The sequence below is a fragment of the Saccopteryx bilineata genome, chromosome 3, assembly GCF_036850765.1.
Source record: "Saccopteryx bilineata isolate mSacBil1 chromosome 3, mSacBil1_pri_phased_curated, whole genome shotgun sequence".
Taxonomy (NCBI): domain Eukaryota; kingdom Metazoa; phylum Chordata; class Mammalia; order Chiroptera; family Emballonuridae; genus Saccopteryx; species Saccopteryx bilineata.
Genome location: NC_089492.1, coordinates 18,314,652 through 18,340,265, shown reverse-complemented (window position 1 = coordinate 18,340,265; position 25,614 = coordinate 18,314,652). Strand labels below are relative to the sequence as shown.

Below are 25,614 nucleotides of genomic sequence, written 5' to 3'. Positions count from 1 at the left end.
GGCGTGGGGGCTTTGAGGACAAAGGGATCAGTTGGAAAATTGAGGATGGAGACATCGGTCTGTGACAGTCACAGCTTAAATCTCTGTGTTGCGCTGAATGTATGAAGAACCAAAAGAGTGATTATATCATAAGAATGACTGACGAGTTTTAAACATTTACAACGTGCCAAGAAGGGTTTCAAGTTTTTTATGTATGTCATCTCATTTCACGTTTATAACTCCAAATTTTATAGGTAAGAAAACTTAAGGTGCAGAAATGGTAAGTGTCTGGCCCCTGGTGGGCCCACCAGCATCCCATCCCGGACGGGGTAACTCTACGGCTGCTCACCCACCGCGCCCCGCTGTCTCAGGTTTGAAAGGGACCTTCAAAGTGAGTCTGGGGCACGTGTGGCGATCTCACACTCACCACCTTCCTCGAGAAGTTACAGAACAGTTATGACATCCTCTCTGAGTTCACACGGGAACCCAGGAGAAAAGACACACTTGCCATCAACTCGGAAGGCACAAAAGCCAAGGAGTAAAGCCATTAGACACTAGGGACAAGAAAAAGGCAGGCCCTTCACCTGGCCGCCAAGAGGATGTTCTCCACGAACCCGAGAATCTTCCCTCCCACCCCAGAGCTGATCGGGCTGCATGTGCCCCAAGAACCAGCTCACCCACAGGCCTCGCCTGAGGCGGGGTCACACGCCTGCGGAATGACTGCCGGGCTTACGACTTTAGAGGATGGACCGAGCACTCTCTACTCCGTCTCTGGGTGCTCCGGGGATACAGCTGCAGCCTAAATGGCTTCCAGGTCTGCTTCTACACGTCTGTCAACTGGGTCAAGATTCTTTGTTTGTTTGTTTTCTTTCTTAGGCTTTCAAAATAAAAACACGAAGCGACCAGCAGCCCCACACACGGTGCTGAGGAACTGCGGGCTGAAGCGGCCCTCCTGGTATGTCTGATAGCCTGGCACGGCTCACACGTGCGCTCACTGCCGCAGACACTGCCCGCGGCCTGCTGGGCCATGCCCTGCCCTGCCCCGGGTTAGGCCGCCAGGGCAGCGCTGCACAGACGGGGCCTGCAAACCCAAAAAGGCCTTCACAGCCAAAGCAGCAAACACATCAGCTTTAAACTGGAGGCTGGACATGGAGATGTAAATGAGGAGTGGGAAGGGCACCTGGCTTCTTCCCCATCCTGGGCCCAACTGGTGGTTTTAGAAGGACCCATTTCCTTCTCTGGACCCGCTTCATTAACAGAGGTTACAAGCCGCCGAGTCAACTGCTTCCAAACTCGAGTGTAGAAAGCAGAGGCTTGCCTCAGCTCTGTTCCAAAAATTGAATGGAAAAGGCGCCCATGTACTTACAAAGTCAGTCTGGGGGAACTGGGTGTTCCTCATGAGGTCATTAAAGAAATATTTAGCCACCACAAAACCAGCCCAAATGCTTTTAGATTGAACAAACGCGACTAGGAAATAACCAAGACGCAAGAACTTGACTGTCTATTAGGGGAGATAAGAGATGCCTGTGAGTAATTCTACAGAGCACAAGGGAGCACCTACTAGGTGCATCCATACTTCTCAGTCTATTTACATATCAAGTATCGCATCATCTGATCTTTTCAGCTACCCTGATAGGTAGTAAGATTGCTTCCATTAACTAAAGGAGGGTGAGGCACAGAGCTAATTAACTCGGCTTAGGTCACCCAGAAGTAAGTCTGACACTGGAGACCATGATATAAACCATAACATTGCACTGCCTCCCAGAAAAGTAGATGACATTTACTGAACCCTAGGTATATAATAAATACAAGTCTAAGCACCTGCAATGCAGTATCTCATTTAATCCTTAAAATGGGCACAAGTTTTAGCCTCTCAGTTCCCTGGACTACAGAGCCTGGGGCAAGATTTAAGCATAACTGCTTTACCAGGCAGTGCAATCCCAGGGCAGTAGAGGGAAGGAAAAGGAACCGTCTGACCCACTGGAAGCACTAGCCGAGGTGGAGGCTAGGCCTCGCCACCTGGGCAGAAGCCCAAACAGAGATCTAGCTGGAAGAACATTTAAGACTCATCTGTAAGCCCACGGGATAGGTACGGCTGTTATCATCATCATCTTCTAAGGAAACTGGGGCTCCTCTCTAAGATTAGAAATACAAAATCAACCCGTGAGTTTCTGCATAAGAATGCAATCCAAATCACAGAAGTCAGAATGGTTCCCAATCACACTGGATCCTTTATGAATATCCTAACATAGTCAAAGGAAGACGTATCTACCAGACATTCTCGTCACTCAGAGAAGCGTAAAAAAACAAAGAATCCCAAAGTTCAGAGTTAGCAGCTGCCACCTGAGCGCCGTTCAGGGTCTCAGGCGCTGGAGTTGAAGAGATTGTAGGCAGGTGATTTTTGTGTGTCAGTCCTTTTGGTGAAACCACACTTGCGGTGACATGAATGCAGAAGAGTAAGATGATGCCAGGAGGCACGTGATTATTCTAACTCCTACCTTTCTCATTAAATGCTTCCCAAGCAGCTCTCTGACAATCGTACTGCTGGAGTCCAGCCCGAAGGACTCCACGGGACATGACATGGGACATCTGTCATGTTCCCCTCTGTGTTCCAACATGTTGCACAGTGCCCAGTACACAGTAGGCCCTCACACATTGGAACTGAACAGATCATGTGCCGACCGTCTTGTCCATGTGACAGCTACAATTTTCACTGCATTTATATGTGAACCATATGAAATTGCCACGTTCAGCGAGTCAAATGATGGTTTTAAATGTCAAACGGATATTCTGTGATTCTAGCTCAGAAATGTTTTACTTGGTGTGAGATGACCTCTCATGACATGACCCCTTGGGACTGAGAAAGGAAGTCTCTTCGATGACAGTGCATTAAAATCTGTTCCCTTTAGTAGCAACTTACTTCTTCACAAAGCAACAAGCAGAAGCTAGAGAAACAAGAACTCAACTCTGGCTTCCAATAGTGGAAGAAATTTCAAAGGAAAGGCAGCACATGGACAGGGGCTTAAAAAAACGGATGGGAAGTCTGACAACAAATATGAAGAACTGAGAGGGGTGGTCAAGACTTCTAGCAAATGAGAAAGACGCAAGTCAGAGGTAGGGTGGGACATGGTGCACCTCAGGTAACTGTGAATGGTCAGATGTGGTCAGGGGACAAGCTGACCGACAGGGAAAGCAGGGAGAGAAGACTGAGGGGCCCGGCTGAGGCCAGATCAGACACGTCCTCGCATGTGGGTCTAAAGCATCAGCCACCAGATTCCCTTCGGGGCCACGAGATGATTAAGGAGCTCATTCAGTTCCAGGCAAAATGACTTGGAGAACGGCAGCAGGGCCCAGCTGGGCAGCCCTCGTGGGAGTGTCTGACGGAGACACCAAAACAAAATTAGGGTGAAAAATGTCCTTTTGAAGATAAATGAGGAAGGACTGCTAGAAAGACACGACTAACTGAGATTAACCAGCTCGGCGAGCCCCACGCGTCGCCGGGAGCCTCAGCGCCTGGTCTCCATCCTGCTCGTCTACAGACAGATCTCTGCCGCCCAGCCCGAGCTCACTTCATCCTGACGGCGACGCTGTGAGCTACGGGTTGTGATTTCCATTTTGTAGATGAGGAAGCTGAGAAAAAAGTGAGAAAAAAGTATGTCCAGAGTCACAGATCTCCTAAAGAGTTAGTACTGGGGACCCAGGATTCACAAATTCAAAAGGCTGTGACTGTCCAAGCTGAGGACATTCAGAGGCAGGTACGGCTGCAGGCCAGGAGCAGGGGCCAATTCCCAAAGGACCCCACGGAGAAATGAGGGTCCTGGGGTGGTTCCTTCCATATTTAGGTCCCTTTCCGGTCCTACCTTGCTTTCTCCTTCAATGACGATGACAGGCACAGCAGTGGCAGGCCAGCGGTGTTTGGCTGGTAGGGGTTTGTCACAATTCCATAGAACTATGATCTGAAAGGAACAGGGGATCATTAGGTGGCTTGGTAAGGCTGGATTTATATAGGTCTCCAACCCAACATTTCTTTTCACAGAGAGAGGGAAGATGAAGGTCTAAGCGAGCCAGAAGGGCAGACATCAAAACCGATGTTCAAGTGCGTCCATGCCCACACAACCTTCAGAACCTGATCCCTTCAGCAACCAGAGAGGAGGACAAAGAGAGTAACCTAAGAGTAACTATGCCAACGAGGTGGGAGAATGTTTGGGGGGGGAAAGTAATTTCAGCGTTGCTGGATTTTAATGAAGTGATTTCCTAAATTCTGATATCTTATGAGAGATGCGTGAGATGACAACACCGATGAAATTAAACAGAAATGTACACAGAACATCTGCTAAGAACTTGCACTACACCAGGCAACGTGGGAGAAATAAACGAATTCAAGACAGAACATGCAGGAGCTCCTGTTTTCGATTCTCTAGAATGGCTGCTGGTTTTATTCTTTTCAATAAACATGTTTAGCTCAAAGACGTATGCTTCAAGCGTATTTAATACTTTCCTCGTCTGTAAACCTTCCTCTGTAAGCTAAGTTACAAATTAGAAAAATCACTGTTAATAACAGCGTAGGGGAGAGATGCTGATTTGCAAAATATTGTTACTACGTATTTAATCTTCTGTTCCCAATTTCATCATTAGTCACGACTACTGTGACAGAAAAGTTGACGCCTCCTCACACCAACAAGTCTGTTTCTTCTGATGGAATAGTTTTCTGGGTCCTCCCTGTAGCACCTCTGATGTTACTGTATCACTCTGACATTTAAAAACAAAGTAATGTGCTTATGTATTCTTTTAGAAATGTGTTGTTATAAATATTTTTTTTAACCTTACGCCAATGCAAAGATCTCTTTGCAACCCGCCTGTTTCACTTTCAAGTGCCAGATTTCACTTCTTCTAAATTGATTTAAAAAAAGAGGGGGCAGGCCTGGCCTGTGGTGACACAGTGGATAAAGCATTGATCTGGAATGCTGAGGTCGCCAGTTCGAAACCCCAGGCTTGCCTGATCAAGGAACCTATGGGAGTTAATGCTTCCTGCTCCTCGCCTCTCCACCTCTCTCTCTTGCTCTCTCTCCTAAAATGAACAAAGTCTTAAAAAAAAACAACAACATTTAAAAACAGAGGAGCCATAACAAGGCATAACGAATAAGCAGGGAGTGGCAGGACACATAGTTAAAGGAGTCCCAGGGAGCAGAGTGCTGCATAGCAGGTAATGGTGAGAGTCTCCAGTCCACCAAGCGGGAGCCGGCAGGCTAACCCCCACTCACCTGGGCACAGTACTGGGATTTGGCGGCAGCCATGAGAAGTTTCAACACTGGCTGGGACTGGGAGACCAGGGGGGTCACTGCGTGGATGACGGCAGTGAATTTGGAGGGGGGCTTTAAACCTGAAACAGAAAGGGGAGAGGAGCCCAATGAAGTGCTAAAAACAAGACTTGGAAAATGACTCCCCCTTGCTCCACCGCCTCTCCCTGCAGCTCACGTGCCCTTCTCGCACCTCTTCCCTCCGCCTCTGGGCCCTGACAGAACAGGAGCAGGGGGACAAGCTACTGGTCGACTGCTGCCCGAGTCGAGGGACCGTGGTGACTTACAGCTCAATGTCCACTTCCAGGTTCTTCCTTTGATAACCCTTTCCCCTTGGGGGTGCATCTCGGATCACCCTTCTGCTTTGTAGGCACCCGCAGTCTGATATCTTTCTCTCTCTCTCTCTCTCTCTATCTCACTCACACACACACACACACACCACTCTCAACTCAGCAAAGGTTCTATCTTAGTCACTTTCATCTTAATATGCGTTTAAGTAAATGTGCTCTCTCCCCCAGGGCGTTGGCATAGGTTGTATTTATTCTTAATATGTAGTTAGGGCTTTTTTTTTTTTTTTTTGCCTGACCAATACTAGCAAGCGGTCAAAGTTAAAAAAAACCCAGCATCTGGACACTGACAAACGCTGAATGCCAAGTCTACCACTTGCTGGCGGAGGGGTCTTAGAAACGTTCCCTAACCCTCCATGCTTCCACGGCTATGAAACGGGGTGGACGGTGCGAGTATCAAACACAGGGGGTGGCTGTGGGAGTTCAGTTCGGTGAGTGAATGCACACGAAGCACTCAGAGCAGGACCTAGCGAATACTATGCGATCAATCGCTGGGAGCTGCTATCGTCAACAGCATTACCATCATCACTATTTCGGAGTGGAAGCCATTCTCTCACGAGTCTCTCATTGGTGTAGAGAAAAAGAATGAGACCCAGACCTCGGCCAACCGTGTGCTCTGAAGCCCTAGGCAGAAAGTCATCATAAAGATGCAAAGCTGCCACCGAAGTGGAAGAGCCTGGATCGCTTCTCACCACAATGAGTTTTCCTATCAGAACTCACCAGGAAATTGGAGACCCGTTAAAAAGTGTTTTAAAACTTCGTTAGTTTAGATCTGCTAATTTCGCATTTTAGGAGCTTAAATGTGTACAAGAGAGTGTAGGGACATTCAAATTAAGCTTTGATATGGATGGGATAAAAGGTAAGAATCAGACTATGTATATTAAAGGATTAGACAAATGTTTGTAGAGCAAATTATATCATCCAATTAATACTTTAATTACATGTTCGAAAGAAGCTAACTTTCCCACTATCAAGATATACATTCAAGGTTTTGCCAAGTGAGAAGAATAAATACGACGGAGGGGTTGCTTTTTAACAGTGTGAGGACAAGTTCCTGCTTTTCAATTTTTCTCTAACAGTTTAAGGAGCATCATTTACACACTTCTAACGTGCCAACTCCAAACAAGGAGATTAATGCTCTACAAGAAATATGTAGGAATTTTTACCAAATGCTGCCTTAATCTGAAAATTACTGAATTCTAAACATATTACCCAGTGTGGACCGTTCATTGATTTTGATATGGTCTCCATAACATAATCGGTTTGGATGAAAGGTTTCTTTGTCACTGGCTGATACATCAGGCCACATATTTTTATAAATATCTTCTTCTCAGCTAAATAAGTACAACTCCAAAAAGGATAAGCTAATTATTAGAGAATATCAGCACAGGGTGTAAAATAAATAGATGAATAAATAAATAAGTCAATAAATCTAAGAGTCTCTTCTGCCCCATCACCTTGAAAGATGCTTTCTTGTCCCAGGATTTCTCCAATCCAGAACTGGGAACGATGGGAAATACCCAAGATGTTACTAACACTACAGCGACTGGGGCCCCAGTACGAAAATATCTACGACGATAACAGTAGCATTTTGTCCACCTCCGTCCCTCCGCCTATTTCCATTTCCCCATTAGTATTAAACTGAACGCTGCTGGAAGGCAGAGAATGTATCACATTTGACCTTTCATCTCTATCACCTAGCACGGCATTAACAGAGCACATAAGAGGAGCAAAATAAATGTTGAATGAATGATAAATTTCTACCTGGTCATAGATTCTTAACTCTTTCTCCTTTCCCTTTATTCAGTTTTTCTTTGGTATAAGATAGAGAAGCTGGGATTGTGAAAAACATATTAGGGTGAGATTGTCTAGCTCCATTTTATATATGATGAGTCTTAAAATTATAGCTAGCCCATTGCCATGTTTGAAATGATCCATAATTTGGATGCCTATTTTGCAAAAAGAAATGACTCTACTAAATATAAAGTGTAGCTGGCTCAGATAAGGCATTTTGTTTATTTCTTTTCATTTTGCAATGTTGTGCAGAATTGATAATCCTTGACCTTGAGACACCACTTATGACAGGGCTCGATCGGCACTTTCCAATGCGGCTGGTTAAGAAGACCCTGCTCTAGACCAGAAAAGAATCAAGGGGCTTTCACTCTGGACACTGACTGGAGGGTGTACCAGGGTAGCTCCCTGGAAGGAACACTTACCTAAATTAGCATAGTAGTAAGGAAAATCTCCCAGATAAGACGAATACTGTGGTAGTACGAACAATCCTCCAGGATGTTTGTTCCATATTAAACTGTTACGTGATATGTGCTTGAATATTCTGTCCTGAATAATCTAGAAAACAACAACATAGCACATGGTGAGGCTGAGCTCCCGATGGTATCTGATAAGGACCGGGCTCAATCCTAGTGGCAGGACGAAGATCCTCGAAGTACTGACCCTCCCCTCCCACTCTCGGCTGGTAAAAGTGTCTGACGCACAAAGAGGGTGACGGAGCAATGGAAAAGAGAGAAAGACAAATGAATTATGGCTGATCTAGTTTAACTAAACTTCAGTTTACCACGAATACTATCTTGTCCTTCTATAACAAGAAGCCCATGCTCATTTCAAAACCCAGTGTGTGGGATGCTTTGTTGGTTGAGCATCAAACAGTGCCTCTGCATCCACACCGGGAAGATGTGTTCCATGCTTGGCCATGTCAGTGCAGACCACGTGATGACTGAGCTAAAAGCACACAGGACGGACGGCACATTCTATTTAATTCAAGAGGCAGATTTATTTGCTTGTCACATTTCCTTTCAAAGTCAACTGTTGGACTTTGGGGTGCTGGTTCGCTAAAGTTTTCCTATTATTTCATCTCAAAAAGTAGTGAGTTAGCGATTACTTACAGCATCCTACATAATAAGACAAGAGCCTTGGCATACGAAGACTAATAATAGCCAAGCTAGTTCATTAGTTTCTCTGGACTTTGGGGCCTTGCAGATCATTAAATTCTACATTTAGAGTCAAGCATTCTCCCACCTTGGATCACTTGTCAGATGAATGTGATTAATATACTTTACAGATTTCTCTCTGTGACTTTAAAACTCTTGTAATTATACCAACCATTCATTAAGGTAGGATTTGGCAAATAATTAACTTGATATAGAATCTCAAGGGTTCTTTTTTTTTTTAACTTTTAACTTCAAAAAAAAAAAAAAAAAAAAGCCCACCATATATCTCAAGAGATTTAAGATTTAAAACCTAAACCATCATTTTCCGGCTCCCCATTTAATGCAATGTGATTTTAAGTACTGACTGTTTTAAATGGAGTTTTATTATTTACTAAGGTTATTAACATCTTCATCTCGTCCCACATGGTGACAAGACAAGTGATAAAGTGAGCTACATTTATCTTTGCAAACCTTATCACGTTTATATTTCTTAATGAGAAAGAAAGAAAGGAGCCAAGAAGAAGTTTAGAAGAACTCAAATATCCTATTCCAATGATTTCTGCAGTTTCTCTTTCCCCCAGATCAAAAGTGCAATTTTTACATGGCTTGGGTAGAAGATTCTAATATGGTGATCTCGGGAATCTAGCTAAAATATTCATGTTTACTCTTTGTGGTATAGCCAAGATATGTTAAAATGCTGTTGTCAGGCATTAATTATGAGAAAATGTCTTGTCTCTGAAGGGTTTTTACATGGCTGGCAATTTCATTTTTTTATACCATTTATTCCAATTCTTATTATTATTATTTGTCCAAATACAGTCTTTTTAGTTTCTTTCATAGTTTATCATTCTTCCCTTGTTTTTGCTTTCCAAATTTATGTACCTTCTACCACATGGTCACTTAAACAAGTTTGGATATCAAAATACAGAGTAAATTGACAATAGAGAGGATCATAAATCTGACCTATACACAAATGACACGGAATTCAGATATCACAAAATGGATTGCTGCTCACTGCAGGTCCCTGGATGGTATGCTTCTCATTGTCATAGACTTTTTTTTTTGGTTGAGTATCACAATGTTGTTATCTTTTTAATTCAAGGATACAGTGATATGTCATAGTACTTCTGAAATACCAGTAAGCACCTTATACTCTCTTCAAATGGATCTTGACAGGAAGATGTTAGCTAAGGTATGAAAGCAATAGCAAATGTTTCACTTTAACCTGGGTCACGCTATTGGCCACCTTTATGTCTCACTTTCCTCGTGTGTAATAAAACAATAAAACATCACATTAATTATAACAACCTCTCAAAACTATTAGGAAGAGCTGCATAAGTTTGAATGCTTAAGACATTTTTTGGCCATTAATAAAAAATAATCTCATTCCTGTGTTCATTTTCTAGGCATAGATTTTTTCATCTTTACACAGCTATAATATTATAGATATTATATATTCTAGATATTTTTCTAAATTACTTAGTATTCATGGTTTATTTCTTCAAAATGACCAACAGCTTATTTTTTTTAATAGACAAAACAATGAACACATTTATGAATTAAATTTTTCACATTTAGGAATGATTCTTTAGACTTTCTCAAAGGGTATGAACACTTTAAAGGCTGTTTATATTATTGCTAAATATGTTTCTAAACGGTTTATATTAATATGCCTTCTCAAAACTTTGAAAGAGTATGGGTCTTATTTCACCAAATAGAAAGGTCCTTTGGTACCTCTCTTAATGTCCAGCTCTCTCCGAGAGCTACACTGGACAGCCCCAGGATCCGTTCAGGGGACTTAGTGCCCATTTCTATTGTTGTTAAAGAAGGACATTATATTTAGAAGTTTGACACTACTATGGCTATAAAGAAAATCTGCAGGTCCTGGCCGGTTGGCTCAGTGGTAGAGTGTCAGCCTGGCGTGCGGAAGTCCCGGGCTCGATTCCTGGCCAGGGCACACAGGAGAGGTGCCCATCTGCCTCTCCACCCCTCCCCCTCTCCTTCCTCTCTGTCTCTCTCTTCCCCTCCCGCAGCCAAGGCTCCATTGGAGCAAAAGATGGCCCGGGTGCTGGGGATGGCTCCTTGGCCTCTGCCCCAGGTACTAGAGTGGCTCTGGTTGCAACAGAGCAACGCCCCGGATGGGCAGAGCATCACCCCCTGGTGGGTGTGCCGGGTGGATCCCGGTAGGGCGCATGCGGGAGTCTGTCTGACTGCCTCCCTGTTTCCAGCTTCAGAAAAATAAAAAAATAAAAAAAAAGAAAATCTGCACATATGTACACATTAACATATACACAAAAATACAGTATCTTTTTCATTATAGTCTCAAATAGCACCCTCAACATAAATAACATTTCCTATTAACATGAATTCAAAGGGAATAAAGACAGGCTTCTTATTTTTCTTTTTTCTGTGCCATCTTTAAAAAAAATAATAATGGACTACGATTACAGGTTCCAGTCATTCCATGTGGCACTGATTTGGCCTTTCGACCAATGCAATGTTACCTCACACTCACAGTGCCACCATATGTCACCTCACTCCAGGCCAAAGCAAACTTCTATTTCCATTATCTCATTGATTTTTAAAATTTCACTGTACAATAGCATCAGCAAGGCTGTGGCTTAAATGTGCATGGTTAGATAACTGAAGGGAAAGATGGACAATGAAGACTTCATAAAACTCCACAAAAAATATGCCTCTCCAGGAGCCATTAGCTGTTTTCATAAATTATTACAATCTCATGCACTTTCCCTTTGCTCAGCCTTATCCTGACTGCGCTCCTATGTTTCCATCCTCTGTGCCAGGTTATTACTGTTGTTCAGTACAGTGACAAATAATGAAATCCAGGAAGGGACTGTCTTTTTTTTTTTTTTTACAGGGAGAGAGAGAGAATCAGAGAAAGGGATAGATAGGGACAGACAGACAGGAATGGAGAGAGATGAGAAGCATCAATCATCAGTTTTTCGTTGCAAGACCTTAGTTGTTCATTGATTGCTTTCTCATATGTGCCTTGACCGGGGGCCTTCAGCAGACCGAGTAACTCCTTGCTGGAGCCAGCGACCTTGGGTCCAAGCTGGTGAGCTTTTTGCTCAAGCCAGATGAGCCCGCGCTCAAGCTGGTGACCTCAGGGTCTCGAACTTGGGTCCTTCTGCATCCCAGTCCGACACTCTATCCACTGTGCCACCGCCTGGTCAGGTGAGGAAGGGACTGTCTTGACAGTATTTTATTACTGTCTCCCCTCATTACCTGTCAATTTGCACATACACAAAACTAAGCTCCAAAGAACTTAGCTCTGATTAAATAGCTCCTTTATTTCAAGATGCAGAATAAAAAAACTTCAGTCACACTGGCAATTCTAGACTAGCTGAATCGCAAACATGACAGAGTGCAGCATAATAGAATGTAATAACAACTTGACCCTGGCATTGGAGAGGAGAATAAGGTGTTCTGTTTTCAATTGTGTCTAAACACTACCTATAACTTTAAGGCTTACAATCTCCAAACCTAAGTAATCCCCTTGTCATGGTCTAGAATACAGCAGGCAAGGAAGATAGAGTGTGGGTGTAGAACAGCGTGAAGCAAGGGGTCCCCAAATCTCTGTAGTTTCTGGGTAACTGAATTATCCTTCCACCTTTGGAGCTCCAACAGGGGCCAAATAACTTACATTACCGACATTCCAAGCCAACTGGGCATTTTTGATATGCATTACTTAAATCAGTCTTACAAGCATACTGGCTTTGTTTATTTGTGTATGTGGATGGCATTTTCTGCCAGTTTCTCTGCTTTTCTGTTTATATTGGATGGTGGGTTATCTGAGTGCTGAATTAAAAAGGGAAGCTGGATGGTATCTCTCATGCAATTTGGTTAAGAGGTCAAATCGTTACAATCTAATCTTGAAACTATATAAGGAGATTTGACAGTTGCTGTAAATTTGAATGAAGTATATGGTTTGCAGTGTTTTCAAAAACAACTCTGTCGCTAAAGAACGGCATGGCTTGAATCCAAGCGGAAGAAGGCATTTTCCAGGCACAGAGACGCAAACAGCTTGACTTAAGTTCCACATTCTGATGACTGCAGCACATCCAACTGTTAGCACAGGATGACTGAGCACTGCTAACTTAATAGGCCAGAGACCAGATCTATGCAATAAACCATACTCAAAAGAAATGTAATTAATGAGATACCATCTTTCATCTGGCAAATTAGCAAAGTTGTATATGCGTGTGTTTTACTTATGATCCTTAAGGCTGACAAGCACCCAGTAAGAGAGTCTGCCCCAGACAGCCCGTGAGAGTCTAGATCAGTGATCTTCACCCAGCGTGCCAGGGAGCGTGCTGCTGGCAATTCTAAGACATGCAAGCCTGACTATGAGGGGCACTGGCCTCTTTTCTCTTAGACTGTTAAGTAAACAACAACGACAACAGCCAACACAGCAATAGCTGTCTGGTGTCAATGCTTCAAAATTATACCTATTTTTATTTTTTGTCAGATTGGTAAAAATGTATTTCTTGGTATACCACAGAATTTTAGTAATTAGTTTACATGTGCCGTGGAGATGAAAAGGGTTGAAAATCACTGGCTTAGATTGGTGCAGTTTTTGAAGAGTAATTTGACAATACATTTCCCAGGTCTTAGAAATGCCCAGATTCTTTGGTAGGGTAAATACCACATTAAGGACTCCATACTAAAGACATATAGTCTAAGTAAGATACATGTAGAAAGGCACTACTTCAGTAGAGCATCAGCTCGGTGTGTGGATGTTACTGGTTCAATTCCCAGGCAGGGCACACAGGAGAAGCGACTATCTGCTTCTTGACCCCTCCCTCTCTCCATTCTCTCTGTCTCTCTCTTCTCCTCCCACAGCCATGTCTCAGTTAGAGCAAGTTGGCTCCAGGTGCTGAAGATGGCTGCATGACCTTGTCTCAGGCGCTGAAATGGTTCAGCTGCCAAGCAACGGAGCAACAGCCCCAGGTGGGCAGAGCATTACCCCACAAGGGGCTTGCCGGGTGGATCCCCATCGGGGCACATGATAGAGTCTGCTTCTCTGCCTCCCCACTTTTCACTTAAGAGGAAAAAAGGCATTGCTTGAATAAAGGATCTATAGCTATATAAAATATATACAAACAAACAACATTAATAGTCAACAATAGTAGACTGGCTAAATAAATACAGGCTGGCACTAAAGCATGGCAGAGAGAGTAAAAAAAAAAAATGAGAATGTGGTTTGGGTACATTAGAGTGGACAACTAATAAGGCAAAATTAAAAGGCTAGAAACAGACCCAAAGATGCATAAAAGTGATATATGGCAACACCAATGAAAGTATAACTTAAGAAATATATTAGAACAACTACATTACAATCTACCCCCCCCCAAAATAGCTAGTTTTCAACACAGATGATACATAAAAGTAAATTGGATTAAATAGCTAAATATAAAAACTTAATCATGAAAGTACTAGAGAAATATAAGTGAATGTGTGTGTGTGTGTGTGTCTACATAGAATTATGGTTGAAAAGTTCTTCCTCACCATGGCAAATGGAAAACTCGCAGATGAAGAGACGGAGTCATAAACAAAATCGGAAGGCGTACCAGAAATTGGGGAGAGACAATTGCAATAAAAGACTCAAAGGGTTAATATTTTTAATATAACATGTCGTTAAAAATTGAGAAAAAGTGGGATAACATTGTGACCATTTCCATTTCTTTTCTTTGTGAGTTTCCTGAGCAAGAAATATATGAAAAATATTTATTTTTAGTAATATCGTAGAAAATATACATTAAGAAAATTTATCATTTTTAAAGATAAAATGCCCAATATTGGTAAAAATGAAAGAAACAAAACAGGTCCTCTCATATAAGCTGGAAGGAGTATAAATCAGCTCAATTCTATTACAGAAAAATTGACAATTCACATTAGAAATCTTAACATTCACCATATTCTTTGAAGCAGGTCTTCGAATTCATTCTAAGGAAGTAATCTTGAACCTGCCCAGAAATTTGTGCTTAGGCTATTTGCTTTAATGATGTATATAATAATAAAAACTAAAAACAGTTACAATATCTTCAAACTGGGGATTCATTACAGAAATGAATGATTATCATGAATGAAGTATTATATAGTCATTAAAAGAATTAGAGAAAAATCTAGTAGTATGGAAAATATTAACACTATATTATTTAGCCAAAAAATATTATAAAGTACAGAAAGACTCATTTTTAAATTAAAAATGACAACATATTTATAAATTTGCACAGAACTAATATTCATGTGTATATCTATCAAAAGTGACTTTTGCATGGGTAGATTATTTAATTTTCATTCTTTAAGTATTTTTCATTATTTTCTAAAATAACAGTGCTCTTCTTTGCTTTAAAAAAAAAAAAAGGCACTCTCATTCCAAAAGGGAAAAGAAAGAAAATGCCCACTTCCCTTAAGAAAGGCCTCGCAAGGATCTCATATGGGACAGGGTCAAAGAAGAGGGAACCACCTGCTACATTTTCAAATCTGCTGCTATGAACAGACCAGAAAACTCAACCAATCTTAAGTGGAGGGAGTGCTTCTGGAGGTGCAAGAGACATTGGCTTGCAATCAGGAAGCCTTTGGAAGCCATTGCAACCCTGTTCCCTTCATGGGTAAGCCTGGGTCCATAAGGCCTTTCCCCCTAGTTTCAAGGTGGGAAATATACCGTTATTTTCCCATGTATAAGACACATTTTAATTTGGGGGTCTAAAATTTGGGGGGGAAAAAGTATTACATTAAAGTTATTGAACTCAAGTTTTATTCATCATAAAATTCACACAACTCCTCATCATGGTCAAACTCCCATCCATTAGCTTGTCCTCATCTGTGTCTGACGACGAATCACTGTCTTCATATATTGCCTCATCCTCAGTTCCGTCTATGGCATTTGAAATGCCATAACCGCTGTATAAAACGCACCCAGTGTTCGGACCCCAAATATTTTGGGGAAAGGTGTGTCTTATACATGGGGAGATACGGTACACACTCCAAAAGCGAGGCCACAAATGCCTGCACCTCATTATGCAAACACCTCGGCCTCCCTCTGTGCTGGGCCCACCAGAGCACCTCTGCTCTCCCTCCTACAAGCTGGTAACTCCTGAGTGTGCACTTTCCTACATCTTTTCTTAGCTCTTTGTGCTACTTCAGCCTAGCCTCGGGCCATCGCTATCTGCTCTACTTCCAAAGGTTTTAATCATCTCCCTGCTTCCCTTTCCTTTCTTCCTCGGGCCTTAAAAAAAGCAACTGAAAGACGGGCACTCATCTGCCTAGAAGATCTTCTGATTTCCTCAAGTTTAACACTTTCTGAACCAGGCAGGTGGAATTCTGATTTTCTTCTCCACATGTCTTTGCAACATCGATGTGGGTTGGGTTATACATGTCGTGAGAATACATTTGCTCAGCCCAAACGCCATTGGACTATGGTAGCCGGTAAATGACTCATATTTTTAGAATGGTAGATTTCCCCCTACTTGGTCACCATGTGTTTTCTGAAAGGGCTACAGAACTATGTCTTCAAAATACGCCGTTAAGTATGAATGACAGGGGGACAGTCATTAGCCACATATCCCTGAAATGATGTAAGACAGAGCCGATCTCTGTGTCAGGAGTGTCATTTCTCCCCGTGTCAGTTTTCCCCTGAGTTTGTCTGAAATGGAGTTATTTGTTTGGGCATGGCACAGCAGGTGGAAAAAAAAAAAGAAAAGAAAAGACAGAGAGAGTTAACTGTCATATCCAAGCACGGAAAATTTGGTTTTGCTCCATTTGACCAATTACACATCACCAATAGCAAAACAGAAGACCCGGAGAAGTGTATAAAAGACCATTATTCAACAGAGAGCCAAGGGGTTCCACTTACCTCTAGTGTAGTTAATACAATCTTCTCAACTGAAGAAAAATAAGCCTCCCACAAGAATTGTGTCTGCTGTCTAAGTGCTAGGATTTTATCCTGATGAATAGACCTGATTGTAGAAGGAATCTGTAACACAAGGTGAACACACATCATAACTATAACTGGAATACAATGAGATGCCATTGGATGGCAATAACCCATTTGGGATTTTGCTCTTTACACAGCATTCAGCTTCTAGCATACAGACCTACCCCAAACCACCAACCTCCAGGCTAAAATGCCCTGAAGGGGGATCGGGTACAAAACAGCACGTTTGGGGCATCAGCTTCAATGACCTTTACTAAATGAATGTTACGGTTTACCTAAGATTCAGAGGCAGGTTAACAGTTGCTTAAGGTGTTTCTATAATAGCAATTGCTGCTTCCTCCTCTGAGCCCCACCATCCTGATCGTGCACATGGACAACCAAATTTCACAGAGGGAGCTACAGGCCTTGGGGAAAGGCTGCCAGACATCATCCACCAACCACTTTTAAGGCATGCCATGCCAGGGACTACAAATGGATCTACTCAAGGGCTTTTTAGGGATTGTCTCTGAGCCTCTCCAATGGATCTGCAGCCAGGGCTAGTCAATTTTCTGTGTACATACCTCTGCCCCCCGCCCCACCCTGAGAGCTGGTCTGCTCCCAGACCTCTCGTTTATGGCTCCAGCACTTACCCCAACCTAAGGCAATCTTTCCAACCTTGTTGTGTTTAGTCATCACTGCTCTCTATGACACTACGCAATTTTAAAGGAGGGATCTATATCCTGTCCATACTGCTACCTATTTCAAGGCAGGCAAGTGGCTTTTCTGTAGTAGTTAGTTATCTAAGAAATAAGAGCTGAACTGGACATGGCCTGCTGGAGCCACCAAAGGGCTATGATTATTTTTATTGGCAGTGTAGCTAAGGTTAAGCATAAGGACAAAGAAATTAGAACAAGGTGGGATTCTTGTCTTTATCATTTACTAGCTATGCGTTTTTGGACAAGTTATTTGGTCTCTCAAAGACTTTATTTCCTCATTTAGAAAATGGAGAGATAGTACTAACATCATAAGGATGTAATGAGGACAACAGAAGTGCTTAGCACAGTGCCCGGAACATGGGAAGCTTAATTAACATAGCAATTATTACTACTGATACTATCATTATTGACATAAGGGTGATGAGATTCAAAGTTAGACCAACCGCTTACTGTCTCCACATGACCTTGCTTGGGTCTGGAGCTCTGAAGGGTACTTCCTGGGTTTCTGGTGAGTTTCCTGGGCTTGCTTCCCATCCTCACCTACAGTTTCAGGCCTCTTTCCTCTATGGAGTCTCTACTCTCAGGGGCCAGTCCTTGTGATTAGCAGGCACCCTGCTGTGCTCACTTCTTTCTGCATGCTTGCCCTGATGTGTAACTGATCGGAAGCGGGGACCGGGGGCCGGGGGGCCGGGGGCCGGGGGCCGGGGGCCGGGCTGAAGCGGGAATGCTGCTCTAACAAGCCACCCATGCCACTGTGACCAAGACGACTTCTGAATTTCTGAAGGGGAGGGTCGTATTACTGCGTCTAAGAGGAGCAGTAAAAACTGCTTCACAATAAGAAGAGAAGGACCAGCTGCCCTGCTTTGGCCGTGTTCAAAAGCAGAGAGTAGATCTGGGCCCCGAAGTGGATCTGGGTCCCTGACACTGATAAAACGTGGTGGCCACAGATAAAGGAGAACCGCTGACAGACACACACAGGTGAGCCCAGAGCTCCAGCGGGGATGGAAGTCACATACCCTGGAGAAGACAGGGACACTGTCTGTGCCACGAACCCTTGGCAGGTCACAGCACATTCACTTTCATTCACTCACTGAGAAACAATCTAGATTGCCAAAGAAAGACCTTGAAAAAATTTTCCTGCTCAATTTAATAATTGTGCTCTCTTCTAAATGTCAGGGGTATTTTGAAGAGTCAGAGAGGTTGACTTCGCTGCTTTGTCATGGTCAAGCGGGAGCAGACCATCAGAAAAGTGCGAGAGCGCTCCTGTGCTGCTGTCGCCAGGAGAATGGACAGGCTGTGGTTGCAAAAGAAGCCACAGCTCGGTGTTCCTACATCAAGTGAAATATATTCTACTTGTTCTTTGTGCACAAGTATATGACAGCAGCCTGCAAAGTGTTCTGAAGATAATGTCCATTGATTGAAAAGACCTCGCTCTAGGTTTTAATGGCATCTGGCCATTGATTATTAATCTGCTTGTCCTGAGAGGCAGTTATGGAAAAGTGACAAATTAATTCCAATCTAGCCAGATGGCTTTGGAAGCTGCAGAACTCAAAGTCTTAATAAAAGGTCACGTATGGTAACAAAACTCATGGGATCTACCAAAATAGATACAGAAGAGACACACTGAGCTCTCTCGGTGACATGATGACGAGAGCATATGCAAATAAAAACATCCAAGCTGTTCTAAAACAGGAAATGAAAAATTGTAACATAACAAAAACATTTCCCAGAGCAGACATTTGGGCGGGGTGCCAGCTCTTTAAAGCCCCCGTCAGCGACAGAGCAGTCACTATTCAATATGGAGGCAGCTGTGCAAAGACAGGACGCAGATGAGAGGGGGAAATATCAGCGCGTCTGGATGGGCGTGATGGAAAACACAATCTTCGGAGTCAAGCTAGAAAGTTGCTGCGGAAGGTGAACTACGCATCAGCTTGGGCAGAATGGTAGGAAATGGGCAGCCACAATGAAGCATCCCACAGTGCTCTCCCTGCCAAAGACAAACTCCCAACCCCTTCACATCTTGTTCATGGGAACACTGGCACGTAAATGCAGAAGTTACAGCTCGTGTGTTGGATTCCTTTCATTTCCGAAGTTGCCTTTAGTAAATGTGCATTATTTTCCGAAGTTGTAAAAGGTTAAAGGCAGCATGAAAAGAGCCGTGTTTATCACTTTGGGTTGGCCTCTCGTGAGCACATGGCTTAGCCACACGCCATCGCTGTGTAGAAGGGACGTTCACCTCTGGCCCACAAATGCCTCTTTCATTTTGGAGGTCCCAGAGACCACTCAGATCACAGGAGATCAGGCAGAAGGCGTGCGTGGGGAACTGGGGTCAGCACGGCTTGCCTGATCCATAGGCCCCTCACTTAGAGATATTTCATCTGCTACTTCAGGGAAAGCGCTGCCTCACGTCCCCAGCCAGCGAGCGGACCAGCTGGCACCACCAAAGTAGAATCAGCAACAGCACTAGAGATTCAGTTTTCTGGATATCAAAAAAAGCAAGGCACTTAAAAGAATCATTCCACAAATATCTGTGGTAGTTTGAGATAAAATACAAAATGCCATTAAGGAAAGCATTAAAATATTCTATAATTTTAGAGAAAGGAGCCTGGCAATTTATGTAGAACGTAAATATTATTGCCCGAAGGGTCTGCAGAGAACTCCTCAGTGTCCTCAGGTTTCTCTGTGAGTACTCTATCTCCCTCCTGGGCAGTTCTTAAGTAGTTCAAATTTTATTAGACACCCTTGTCAAAGATCAGTTCAGCGGTGGTATTTATGTGGATTTAGTTCTGGGCTCTGTGTTGTTCCATTGGTTTTCATGCCTGTATTTTACCAGTACCATACTGTTTTGAGGTTTATAGCTTTGTCACATACAGCTAGTGCTCGACTTACAACCACGATTGATTCTGACAGACCGGTCGTAACACGATTTGGTCATAAGTTGAGTAGGCTATATGTACAGTACTGTGAAATAATGTTATAAAAATCTTTAAGTCATATTTTATCATAATTTTCTTTCATTATTGTTATATATCATAATTTTCTTTGTTCATTTTATGCCATTTGTATCATCTCTACACCATTTTGTTTCTTATTTTTACATCTGTCAGGTTTAAGTAAAACACTGCATTACAAGTACAACTGGTTTAATATTTGCAAAGACTATTTCCTCTTGGTATGTCTTGGGAGGGGTTTGATGAAAAATATCCAAGACACAAAACACAAATTGCTGTACCGAGTCTGGGATAACAGTTGAAATGGTGCACGCGGAGATGGTAATGGTGCTGGAAGCTGGTCTGCACTGTCGTACGCCAAGCTGGGTAACGCTTGTGCTGCCAGACACGGAGCAGTCGTGCCTAGCGATTGTGGGCGTAAAGTCGAATGGTCGTAAGTTGATCAATATTTGTATTTTGAAATCAGGAAATATGATGCCTCCAGCTTGTTTCTACTTTCTCAAGACTAATTAGGCTGTTTGGGATCTTTTGTGGTTCCATATAAATTTTAGGATTGTCTATTTCTATCAAAGATGCCACTGGGATTTTGATAGGAATTGCATTGAATCTGCAGATTGCTTTTGGGCCGGAAGTGGGGAGTTCCTAATTTTTGGGTGTCAAGTTTCCGTTAAGCATGATACAGAAGCACCAGAGACCTGCTGTACAACATTGTACCTATGGTCAATATTAACGCATTATACACTTCAAAATTTGTTCAGAGAGGTTTCATATTATGTGTTCTTAACACAATAAAATTAAAATTAAAAAAAAATCTAAATAGCGAAAAGTAATTAAAAATTTTTTTTATTAAGAGTCTGCTATTTCAACTTGATGTCTGAAGGATAACACTCACTCAGGTACCCAGAGTGGATCATTTGAGCAATGATAACCTGAATTATAAGAATCAACCCTGGAGACCTCTCTGAACATAAATCTGCAGGCAAACACAGAAAGGGGAAAGGAAGGGGAAATAGTAGGATGGTATACGACCTCTCTTCTACCATTTCTAAAAACTCTGGATATTGAAGGGGGCGGATATACACCTCTACTCACTATCAAAGCTCATATCCGTTCCCTGAAACTTTTCCTTTTCCTAATATGTTCCCTGGACCTGAGCAGATTCTGTGCTGGTGTCATATTAAATGACTTCATATTTGCCATGACACAGGCCATTTTCTCCTGATAAAATTTCTTTTATAGAGCTGACCTTTTGGATTCATCTTCTCTGGAAGTGTGGATAGGGGCAGCAATAATCCACTGATCTGTTGAAGGCCACAGCCCCTTTCTTACCTGTAATAACAATCTTTCATCGCCTATGACGGCAGCTTGGTTCCAATTAATCACCTCAGAGAATGGCAGCTCCCATCCATTGCTGAGCATCACAGGGACACAGGCAGCCTATGCAGAGAAGGGGCCTCGTGAGTGTGAGGAAAGCAACAGCAGGGACTGTGCCGATCAGGGCGCAAAGTCAGTACAAATTCAATTACTGGCAGTTCTTATGTTGCATGAAACCTGGACAGTGGAGGCCTCTGGCCTCAGAGGACAGTGAGCTTTCATGAGTTATCGAGTCACATAAAGGCTGTATGTATCCAGCCAAGATTTTACTGTGGGCAAGACTTGCCCCAGAATGCTAAAGCCCCATTTCCATTCTAGTGCATGGTTTGGCTGACCTTACTTCCACGGAGACGACTGGCCTCACTGGAGAAGTTTTACTGATGTAACAAAATCCTTCACCAACAAAATCCCAGCGTGAAACCAACCTTGACTGTAAGCGGTTTTGTCAGTGTAACTGCCACCGGTCAGCTCACTAGTGGTTTACCCCGAATGTCATGAGCAACACAGAGCCGAATGGGGCTCGGCTCCTGACAAAGCATTTCGTGGACTTAACGATTACACGGTGTTCACCCTTCCGCTGTGTGGCCACCTCTGAACCGGAACTTCATTCCCTTCGGTGTGCAGGGATCCGAACCATGGTTGTACCAATTTACTACCTGCCAGTGAACTAACAGCCAAAAAACAATGGGCTAATGACAAAATTCTCATTCCAAATAATTCATAATCCGAACCGGGGATCGCCAACATCCTGAGAGGCCACAAGCACGTAAGCAACCACATGCTCTGCAGAACACACAGCCGCTGGGAAAAGACACTCAAGGGAAGGAAGCTGTCAGAGGACAGGGCAGGACGACAGAAGTCAGGAAGCACTGTGACAACAGCACAGATTCAGGCAAGGGGGCCGGGAGGGCAGGAGGAGGAGGCCGAGAGCATGCTTTCCCGGGATCAAGGAAGGCTGGTTGCGATTTCCAGGTAGGAGACATGGACGACTCTCTCAACACGAGAAGGCATTTCTCTGGAGTGGGGTTAATGAGCGGAGACGCTTCGCCCTGTCTGGAGCGGCAGTCAGGGGCCCCTGGACGTCAGAGCCTCGGAAGTGGGCCGAGGAGGACCACCACCCTGCTGGACCCTGTTCTCACCCGAGCATGACCGCGAGGGGAAGGCAGAACAGGCAATTTGCCTTTGGGAACTACAACCAGTAAGCCACTGCTCTTGAGACTGGCTTCTAGGAGCCCAGCTCGGCTTCCTGGCAGCAACCAGGTCTGTCCTCTGTTTGCAGTTATGTCCCTGAAGAACTTATCCTCCCTGGTGGTGAAACCATTTAATCTTCCCATGCACAAAAGCAGGGAGTAACCCCCTCACCCTCGCTTAAAAATGTTGCAGATTTTCTTGGGAAAACAGATTTCAGGTGTTCAAGGCAAAGCATGTATTCTGTTGAGATCCCAGGAGAAGAGTTAAGTAAAGTTCAACCCACCCCTTCCACCTTTGTTCCTCAGCCCCACACTGGGGAGGTTTCGGGGTCTCTTACCTGCAGAGCCTCCAGGAACCTGAAGGACCCGAGCCTGCGACCACGAGGAACCAGACAGAAAGTGGCATTGTGCAGCATTTCCCGATAATCATACCTAGGAGAGAGGAGGAGCAATCAGCCAACGAGGACCCGTTAGGAAGGGAGGGACGCACGAACACCTGTGGATGCACAGCTGCACGAAATTCCCAGAGCAACTTGGAAACACACCAGGTGGGCAGTTCTCACTTTTCCACGGGGGCCTGGGGGGTGTTGCATGGCGAACAAGTGGGAACCTTCATGTTGGACAAAGCGATTAGGTTCTTTTGCAAACAGTTCATTAAGGACAAGTCTGATGGTCTGGCACCAGTAACAGATTGGCTCACTTGGCCTTTGCTTATAGAACCAGATTTTTGTGTCCTGATGAAATGTGCTGCCCCATAAGCTTAGAAAATAAAAATATCACTGCTAGTTGTTTTTTTAATGCCGTGTCATTCACCAAACTAAGACTGTTCTTGTTCCCCAACCCATAAAACTACACTATTAAAACCTACTCAGGAAACCTCCATTACAAACACAAAACAACTTTTATTTTCTCCTTCAAGCTGGAGTTTCTACATTTAACCAAGAACAGTCAGCTGCCCTAAACACACACTTCTGTACAGGAGCAGCTGACGTGACTGACAGGGAAGGAACTAGGCTAAGAAATGGGGAAAAAGGAACACCAGGATAGGACGGTTTCTTCCATACAAATATACTGCTTACAAAAATTACGAGATATTTCAAAATAAATATGAAGCGATAAATAAAAAGAAGTATTTGATTTTTTTTAATTAAACAAGAATATCAGAAAAGCAAACGACAAGTCAAAGAAAGTTGTTCAATTATGCAAATGCGATGCAAAACCAACTTCAGTTTAATTGGTGAAAATGCACTCTACAAAAGGCTGAAAGTACTAGAGTATCTGCACGTTCCCTGATCCCCTAATTTTTGTGAGCACTGTTTGTGCACTTGAAAAATAATGCAAAATAACATGGGTGTCACCTGTCTCTATGCTGGTGAAGCGCGGAAAAGGAGCATTTCATAGGGTTATCTATTTAAAAGTGGTTTCCACAAACACATTCCTAACCAAGCAGTTTCAAGTTCACGATGAATTTAAGAAAACTTGGGCAACTAGAGATGCCCCCTGTCCTGTGAAGGCCCAGATTCTCAGAGCTAAAATGAAATCACTCTCATTTTTCTAGAACTTCCAATACTCTGCAGACAGGTGTGACTTTGACAGTAGCATATGTCACCAGATTTTTCTGACTCTAATAGTCTAATTTAATCATAGCCGGAAGGCATTGGATTCTTCCCTCCTCTTTTTGGGATCCTGATATATAAATGTATATTTTTAAAGCCCACATCTATTTTTATATTCTCATACAAACTAGGCATATGGGAGTAAGCCAATTTTCAATTATAAACCCGTCATTAAGAAGAGACATCATGCAAAGGACCATTTGCTTAAACAAGCGTGTAGAACTAATTTGCACAAGAAAAGGTCACCGTGAATGGATTAAGATGATCTCCATTGAGAGTAAAATAAAATAAAAAAACACCTTTGCTGCATCAATTAAACTGCAAAATAGACTTCAAAGTAGAAAAGGTTTTCAAGAGGGCTCAAATTTAGCTAAATAAAAAAAAAATAAATTCTGGTAGTAATGGCTTCTTTTCCTTTTACCTCACCAAATACAAGGGGAAAATTGACAAGTATATTCAAGTTCAACTGTCGATAATGTCTGAATCTCTACCTAATCAACAGAGAAGAGGGAAATATTTACACACACACAGACACACACACATGTATAAAGTTTAAACTAATTTTTTTTTTAAATCTAAAAAGGTCAAATACACTTCAGGCTACAGTAAAGTTTAATACGTGCCTAGAATAGAAACCCCTGAGGGGTGAGAGCTGATGGTCCGACCTCCTCCTCATTAGGCTGCTAAAAATGTACAACCCTATTAATGTTCTGGATTGTAACAAGTTTCAAAGTTGCCAGGTGTAGGATTTACTTTAGGGAAAGAGTGGAGGGAGAGAAAAGGCAGAAAAGTTAGAGGAAAAATTCAAATGACAGTTATACCTGCTTTTTAAGCGGTTGTAGAGAAAGAGTATCTGCTGACGCAGCAAATGAAGCTGCCCTGGCTGAAGGCGTTCCCTCCCCTGAGAGGTCACAGGAGTGTGGGATGGGTATGCTCGCAGGAACCAGGAACCCAGCAGGCACAACACATGAGCCTCGGTTTCTGGGCCTCAGTTTTCTCATCTCTCAAATGAGCCAGCCGGGCTAGATGACTAAAGAATATATTTGAACATTCATTCCATTTGTCTTTGTTATGATGTTTAGCTAAGGAGAAAAATGTCCCTTGAGAACATCCCACTGGTCCAAAGTTTTCCCTAACTATTGCATGTGCATATATGCATATATGTATATAGCAGTCTGCTCACACATACACAACGAATGTCTGACATGTGTATTCATAAGGACACCCAAAGACAAAAGCAGAATCTATACATGCATA

The 25,614-nt window shown here is 43.1% G+C and overlaps 1 protein-coding gene across 1 annotated transcript in view; it reads right to left on the bottom strand.

Annotated features, from left to right (window-relative positions):
* The window catches only part of EXT1 (exostosin glycosyltransferase 1), a 296,557-nt gene that overhangs the window by 12,478 nt on the left and 258,465 nt on the right, over positions 1-25,614 (bottom strand). Inside the window, exons 2-7 of the mRNA XM_066265776.1 lie at positions 23,080-23,173; positions 21,507-21,614; positions 16,451-16,570; positions 7,840-7,972; positions 5,241-5,359; positions 3,840-3,935 (exon numbers count right to left, since the gene is read on the bottom strand). Coding sequence (XP_066121873.1) covers positions 3,840-3,935; positions 5,241-5,359; positions 7,840-7,972; positions 16,451-16,570; positions 21,507-21,614; positions 23,080-23,173 — 670 coding nt within the window. The remainder of the gene's footprint in view (positions 1-3,839; positions 3,936-5,240; positions 5,360-7,839; positions 7,973-16,450; positions 16,571-21,506; positions 21,615-23,079; positions 23,174-25,614) is intronic.